Source organism: Phocoena sinus, chromosome 15 (assembly GCF_008692025.1).
Source record: "Phocoena sinus isolate mPhoSin1 chromosome 15, mPhoSin1.pri, whole genome shotgun sequence".
NCBI classification, from domain to species: Eukaryota; Metazoa; Chordata; class Mammalia; order Artiodactyla; family Phocoenidae; genus Phocoena; species Phocoena sinus.
In genome coordinates this window covers 23,787,086-23,794,450 of record NC_045777.1, presented here as the reverse complement: position 1 = coordinate 23,794,450, position 7,365 = coordinate 23,787,086, and the positions used below count along the sequence as shown (strand labels likewise).

General features: G+C 50.6%; 2 protein-coding genes across 2 annotated transcripts; both read right to left on the bottom strand.

The window, feature by feature from the left end:
* Positions 1-643: 643 nt before the first annotated feature.
* On the bottom strand, positions 644-1,702 carry LOC116740746 (frataxin, mitochondrial-like). The gene has a single exon (XM_032606630.1). The coding sequence runs from the start codon at positions 1,700-1,702 to the stop codon at positions 1,055-1,057; it is 648 nt and encodes a 215-aa protein (XP_032462521.1). The 3' UTR covers positions 644-1,054.
* A 3,440-nt stretch (positions 1,703-5,142) lies between these two features.
* Positions 5,143-6,638, bottom strand: C15H20orf173 (chromosome 15 C20orf173 homolog). The gene is given in 5 exon segments (XM_032606067.1): positions 5,143-5,338; positions 5,419-5,594; positions 5,825-6,415; positions 6,417-6,496; positions 6,584-6,638. Coding segments are annotated over 5 exon segments (1,098 nt in total).
* Positions 6,639-7,365: the final 727 nt, after the last annotated feature.

Below are 7,365 nucleotides of genomic sequence, written 5' to 3'. Positions count from 1 at the left end.
GAGGGGCCCCAACAGTGAGAGGCCCGCGTACAGCCCTCTACTAGAGGGAATTAAAGCTGGCCTGTTAAGTTGCCTGACAGGACCACTAAATGTCTAAATTGGGAATCGACTATATTCTATCCAGTTTAACCCTCTCTGTTAACACAGGGAAACAGAGGTCCAGGGAGTTCAAGAAAGTTGCCCAGAGACAGACAACTACTTTTGAGCTGGGCCAATTGTAAGACCAGGGTTCCTTTCACTAACCAACATCTTTTCATTTATGTGGCCTTTCACAGTTTACCAAGCACCTCCTCAGCTCCATGGCCTCATTTATTGTACTATATCCATGAGTTTACAGAGGTGGCTTTTGGGAGATTTTCTGCATCCTCAGACCAGTGTTGCAATAGCTTATTCTATACTGACCCTTAAATTTTAAAAATATATATGTACACACACGTAAATGTGTGTGTACATATATATGCACATATGGAAGACACAGCACCACATCTCCCTGTGTCACCCCATGCGGGCCACACCCTGGCAGTCACAAAGCACAAAGAGAAAATGGTCTTCGGTTTCAGAATTCCCGAGTTGCCACTGATGCTTCAATACTAAAGGGCTTAGAAGTGTTCACACTTTCAAGAGGAGTAGGAATGTTTTAGGCTTCCCTTTAATGAGTCTCATTTTGAGACAGGATGGCAAGGTTGGCCAGCCACTCTTCATGCAGTTTTTGTAGTAAGTCTTTCAGAGAATGAATGGTGAAGCCAATTCATTTCTCCTCCTGGATTTGTCCTTCTTCTTTTCCTCTGTTGTGAGGTTATATATTAAAGGTATGGGCATACAGACATGAAAGATACGGGCTATCACGTGAGGGAGGAAATCAGACAATAAATCAAAAGAAACCTACGGAAATTAAAAATCTGAACTCAGGGGCAGGGCAGGAGGCGACACGGTCTTTTCACAGAGCTGTTACACATAATGCAACTGTCCTCAAAAGCAGGAATGGAGAAGACTAGCCATTCAGCTGCAGAAGGAAGCTGGGGTCTTGGCTTTAGAGCTTTCAACGTCTTTAGCATTAGGCTGGGCAGCAAGTGCCTTTTTCAGAGTAGGCCAGAGAAGGTAAGTCCAGTTTGGTTTTTAAGGCGTGGGTCAGCTCTGTGGCCAGCAGCTCGTGGAGGGACACACCGTCGTGGGAGTACACCCAGTTTCTCCCAGTCCAATCGTAATGCTTGGGGCCGCTGGATGGTGAAGATAACCAGATTTGCTTGTTTGGGGTCTGCTTGTTGATCACATACGTTCCTAGATCTCCACCCAGTTTAATTGTTAAAACACCACTCCCAGAGGAGACATCATAGCCTTCAAATGTGTAAGATTTGTCTGCAAGGTCTTCAAAAAACTCTGCTAAGGAGTCCAGCATCTCCTCGGCCAGTCTTTCATAAGTGGTATTGTCCAGAGGGCCAGCGTCACCCCAAGTTCCCATTGTCCTCAAATCCATCCAACAGACACACTGCTTTTTGACATTCAGGATCTGGTTGAGGCAGCAGAGGCTCATACTGGGCTGGCTGGGTGTGCCGGCCGCGGCGGTCCCGGTGCGCAGGCCCCAGCAGCCGTAGAGCCGGGGGTCCTTCGTTGGCCGCGGGGCCGCAGCGCGGGCCTGGGCAGAGCCCGGGGGCGCCGAGCAGGGCAAGAGGCTGGCAGCCGCTCGGCGCCCAAGCATCCACATGCTCCTCGCGACCTGCGGCCGCTCATTTTGGCCTCTTAAGGTTGCCCTCAGAACTGTCCTGATGCTGGTGGGTGTGTCATTTAGCATATGCTGATATATCACAACGAGCGTATAATGAGGCTCAAGGTCCACTGGAGGTTGAATTTTCCACCACCTTGGACCTAGTTGGTTCTAACCAGTTTATGTCATATCCTCAACGGCTAAGTCATTCTTTTAAAGGTTGTGCCCTGCCCCCTTCCCTCCTGTTTCATCTTCTTTTGCTTAGCATGTTTTTGAGGTTCTTCCAAGTTGTAGCATGTATTAATACTTTGTCCCTTTTAATGGCCGAATAATATTCCATTGTATGGACACGCCATAGTTTGTCCATTCATTTGGGTTGTTTTCACCTTTTGGCTATTGTGAATAACACTGCTATAGACATTTGTGTTCAAGTTTCCATGTGGACATATGTTTTCATTTCTCTTGGGTATCTACCTAAGAGTGGAATTGCTGGCTCACGTGGTAATTCTATGTTTAACTTTCTGATGAACTGCCAAATTGTTCTCCACAGGAATGACGCACTGAGCTGCTGCCCATGGAAATCACTGGCCTTATCACATACTCACCCAGTTCATGGAAGTGCAGGAGATCTGTGAAGACTTAGTTTTGGCTCCAGATTTAGCAAAATAATAAATTAAAAGATAAGCTGAAAACTCTCTTAACAACAAAAATCCAGACTGCTGGTCAAATTAAATTTTTTTAAGTATTAAAATTTTTAAATTGTACCTATTTTTGAATGTATAATAGGGGTCCGTGGTACATAGTCCAAAAGGTATTAAAAAGTAAGTGAAAAGAAAGAATCTGTTCCCCACCTACCCAGTCTCTTCCCCAGAGGCAACTACCATTCCTAATGTCTTGTGTATCCTTCCTGAGTTAATTGGTAATTTTGCAAGCATATACATATATATTAATAAAAATTATTTTAAATGCAGAGCAGAGGTAAAAGGAAACAGGAAGTGGGACTCCCCTGGTGGCACAGTGGTTAAGAATCCGCCTGCCAATGCAGGGGACACGGGTTCGAGCCCTGGTCTGGGAAGATCCCACATGCCGCGGAGCAACTAAGCCCATGCACCACAACTAATGAACCTGCGCTCTAGAGCCTGCGAGCCACAACTACTGAAGCCTACGTGCCACAACTACTGAAGCCCGCGCGCCTAGAGCCCGTGCTCCGCAACAAGAGAATCCACCGCGATGAGAAGCCTGAGCACCGCAATGAAGGGTAGCCGCCGCTCCCCGCAACTAGAGAGAGCCCGCGTGCAGCAAAGAGGACCCAACACAGCCAAAAATAAAAATAAATTTAAAAATTAATTAATTAAAAAGAAAACAGGAAGTCCCCAGATGCCAGAAATGAAAAGAGAACTGAAAAACAGCATGGGGAGCACTTGAGCTGCCTAAGAGGCTACCCAGGAATTTAGGAGTTTAATGCTCATGTGGGCAGAGGACCTTGATCCCAGGGGAGGCAGAGAATTGGAACGGAGGCCCCTACAAAGCCCTGGAAACCTCAAAGAGCTGAACCTTCAGCAAAAAGCTGGGCTAGAAAAAAATTCACCTGCCAGCATAGGGTGAAATAAAGAGGCTTATCTCTTTTGTCCAATGGGAAAAGTGCTTCCCCCAAGACAGTCTGGGCCTGCACTTTGCACAGGGTTGGCTCTAAATTTACACCACCTGCATGATCTGGGGGACCAGGCAGAGAAATGAGTGTAAATATTCCCCCTGAGCCATGGAAGTCAAGTCTGGCCCTTCCTCACCTGGCACTGTCCTCACAGGTAAAAGAATGAGGCCAGGACTTATTCAGTACCAGACTGATTGCTATACAATTTCCTCTTGCCCTTTACCCCTGAGCGTCCCCAGAGCCCTGCTGCTCCTGCTGCTGCAACCCCAAAACTCCCCTGCATTCAGGCCCAAAGGACGAGGACTTGTGTGCACCCAGCAGGGTGTCCCATGTGAACGGTGAGCTTGTCCACTCTAGCTGACTTCCATTTCTGCTTCTGCGCTGTGTATGGACAGAATCTCCATTGGTCTGATTAACATCCTCCCAGTAATGGGGCCACCTTCCTTGCTTTTCTGCTCCAAATCCAAAGTGGGCATCCTAGTGGATGAGAGAGGGATGTGTGTCAGCAGGCTGAATCCTGTCCTCATCCCACTTCACCTCCTGGAGCTGGAAGGAGAACGGAGCTCTCCTTCCCCAGAGGAGACAGACACTGAACACACAGAGGGACCCCGGAGCCCAGAAAAGACAGCACCAGCTAGCTGATTCTCATCATATTGGAGGAAGAGAGAGGATTCCCTAGGGAGACAAGAAGAGGGCATTCCAGGCAGAGGGAACAGCGTCTGAAAAGGCATGAAGCGGATGGTGTGTTTGGGGAACGCTGAGAAGCCCATGGTGTGAGCCTGGAAGAGAGGAGGGGAGAGGGGAGGGGTCAGACCATGCCGGGTCTTGGAAGCCAGACAGGAGTTTTTTTTTTTTTTTTTTAAAGTAGCACTTAAATTAGTGTGATTGGATCATTGGAGGAAGGTGTGTATTCAGCGGGGGATGGCGATCCTAGAGGCCGTCTTAGAATTGCACCTACTGCACTCACCAGTGCCAAAGTGAAAGCTTTGCTTGTCTGCTGGTGCCCGACTTCCGTCCTCCCATATGTGACAGAGGATGTCACAAGCCTGCATCTGACATTTATTTATTTAGGCTGTGTTGGGTCTTCGTTTCTGTGCGAGGGCTCTCTCTAGTTGTGGCAAGCAGGGGCCACTCTTCATCACGGTGCGCGGGCCTCTCACTATCGCGGCCTCTCCCGTTGCAAAGCACAGGCTCCAGATGCGCAGGCTCAGTAGTTGTGGCTCTCGGGCCTAGTTGCTCTGCGGCATGTGGGATCTTCCCACACCAGGGCTCGAACCCATGTCGCCTGCATCAGCAGGCAGATTCTCAACCACTGTGCCACCAGGGAAGCCCGACAGGAGCTTTAAAACTCTATGCTGAAGGCATAACAGGGGAAAGTTTTAAGTGAGGAAAGGACAAGAATCTTTAACTGGGTCACAGGTGTGCAAGGCACAGAACAGAGCCACGAGCCCCTGGGATGGATACTGACCCTTTTATCCAGCCTGTTGCCCTGGGTGTACCTGAGGAAGGTGGGGCTGATCACCAGGACCTGGGGAAGAAGGGGGAGAGGGCCAACCTGGGGCCTTTCCCACAGCAGCCCGAAGCTACATCTTCCTGCCTCTCATCCCCTTACCTGGTCTTTTCTATCTTCCATTCTACTAGGGAACTGGACCATCTTCCAAAATCTCAGGAAGTTTCAGCATCCCTTGAGACCTGCGAAAGTCCTGCAGGTGCTCTCAATAAGCCAGCAGAGGGTCTCCCTGGAGCCCCCTCTGTCATCTCCTGCAGTGACCTCTCCTTACCCCCCATACTAAGAATGTCTGGGTTCCCAGACCATCACCTCTTCACTCATAGCATCTGAAGTCCATGCCAGAACAAAGAGCTTCAGGAGCAGCAGATCCAGCTGCCTCCAAGAACCCTGGTCCCTGCCATTCCTGAGGGAGACAGACTGTCCTGTGGTTTGGTTCCCCAGCATCTCGAAGCCCTGAATAGGGACCTGGTTCATCCTGGGAAAGAAAGCAGAAACTGACAAACCTCTGGGGGCAGACCTGGACGTCCAGTCCCCTGCCCCCTCCTCAGTGCCCACCTGGAGACCGCGGTGTGATAGCTGCTCTTGCCGAGGCTGGCGGCCCACAGGATCTTCGAGTTCCCCACCGATGCACAAGTTCCACAGAAGAGATCAAAATGGCTCACCGAGGTCCTGGGAATCACCTTGAACAGCTTCTCCCACACTCTGCCCAGCTCGCTTGCTGAGTTCATGCCCTGAAAACAGCAGGAGGGAGGAGATTGGGGGTTGAGATCCAGGTATGGGCCCCCAGTGGAAGGAAAGCAGAGCTAGGTGAGTGAGACCTCCATCCAGAGGTCAGGGGTTGAGGTTGTGAAGATAGGAGGCACACGAAGCCAGGGCTGAGGGCAGGAGTTTGGGCCAGGAAGTGGGAGGTGGGCTGGGCCTGGGAAGGACGGGATGGGCTGGCCCAGTGTTGACCACTGACCGACCACGAGAGCACAGCGTCAGGGCTGGTGGGCTCTGCTGCTCGTATGAGGTGCCCCATCGTCTTCTCGTAACCTACATCAAACCAGTTCCCTCTGGCCGTGTGGTGGCAGACAGAGTCGTTGAGGGTCCTGGATGGGCAGCCATATTTCCTGAATTTGAACGGAGGGCAGCTGCAACGCCATGGTACCACCTTCATCCATTTTTAGTGGAGTGCCGATTCCGGCTCCAGATCCAGGCAGGGGGCCATCAGCCACAAGATGAGCATCAGGGAGATGCACAGGACAAAAATCTGCCAGCAGCACTTCATGTCTGGCCCAGGCAAAGGCTCCAGTGGCAGGCAGCTGACTGGCTCCTCTACCTGGGACTGGGAGGGGTGAGGAACTGAGGCCACAGATAGCCCCCCAACCCTCTGTCTTGTTGGCTTCCACGGCTCTCCAGCCCTCCACACCACACCTCCTCCCAACCCCTCATCTCCCACTTCCCTATCCATTTGCTCCCCTCCAAAGGGAACTCTGGCTGGGCCTGGGATGGGAGGTGTGAGAGCAGAGAGATAACATATGGTGTGTGCCCTATCCTCCCTGCAGAAGGAAGGCTGAGCTCTCAGTGGGGTCCTCAGTGCCACTGGGTATATCATGGCTCTCATCACAAAGTACACATTGTGACCTCCCTCCTTTAGGCACAAAGCCACCACCCTAGCCTGTCTGTTACACACAAGCTGCCTGCACTGAGTGGAAGATCCACGCGGATAGAGACTGACCTTGACTGACCTTGACTGTCTTCTTTACCTCCGAATCCCTAAGACTGAGAATCATGTAATAAATATTTACAGGAAACGGGAACAGAGTGGAGAGGGAACCGTAGATACTATTTATGTGTGAAGCCCCCTCTCCAATAGTGTATCTTCGGCTCAGGCCTCTCTCTTCTCTAGACCCCATACCCAGCAGCCTGTCGCACCTCAGCTTAGATGTCTCAGAGACCTGTCACCCTGAGCAAGCTGGAGACAGAACTCATGTTGCTCCCTTTAAACCAACCCCTTCCCAAGACTTCTCTATCTCAACAGATGTTCCTCCATTCAGCTTGTTGCGGAAGCCAGAAACCCATGCACTATCCTTGACTCCTCCCTCTCCTATGATTTCCAAATCATTTTTAAAAATTTATTTATTTTATTTATTTATTTTTGGCTGCATTGGGTCTTCGGTGCTGTGCGCGGGCTTTCTCTAGTTGTGGCGAGCGGGGCTATTCTTCCTTGCGGTGTGCGGGCTTCTCATTGCGGTGGCTTCTCTTGTTGTGGAGCACGGGCTCTAGAGTGCAGGCTCCGTAGTTGTGGCGCACGGGCTTAGTTGCTCCATGGCATGTGGGATCTTCCCGGACCAGGGCTCGAACCCGTGTCCCCTGCATTCTCAGGCGGATTCTTAACCACTGCGGCACCAGGGAAGCCCTCCAAATCATTTTTAATCTATTTGTTTCTATTTCCAAACCACCTTCTTCATCTCCAGTGTCACTCCCTTAATTCAATATTGGCCTGTGGAAGATGTTAAA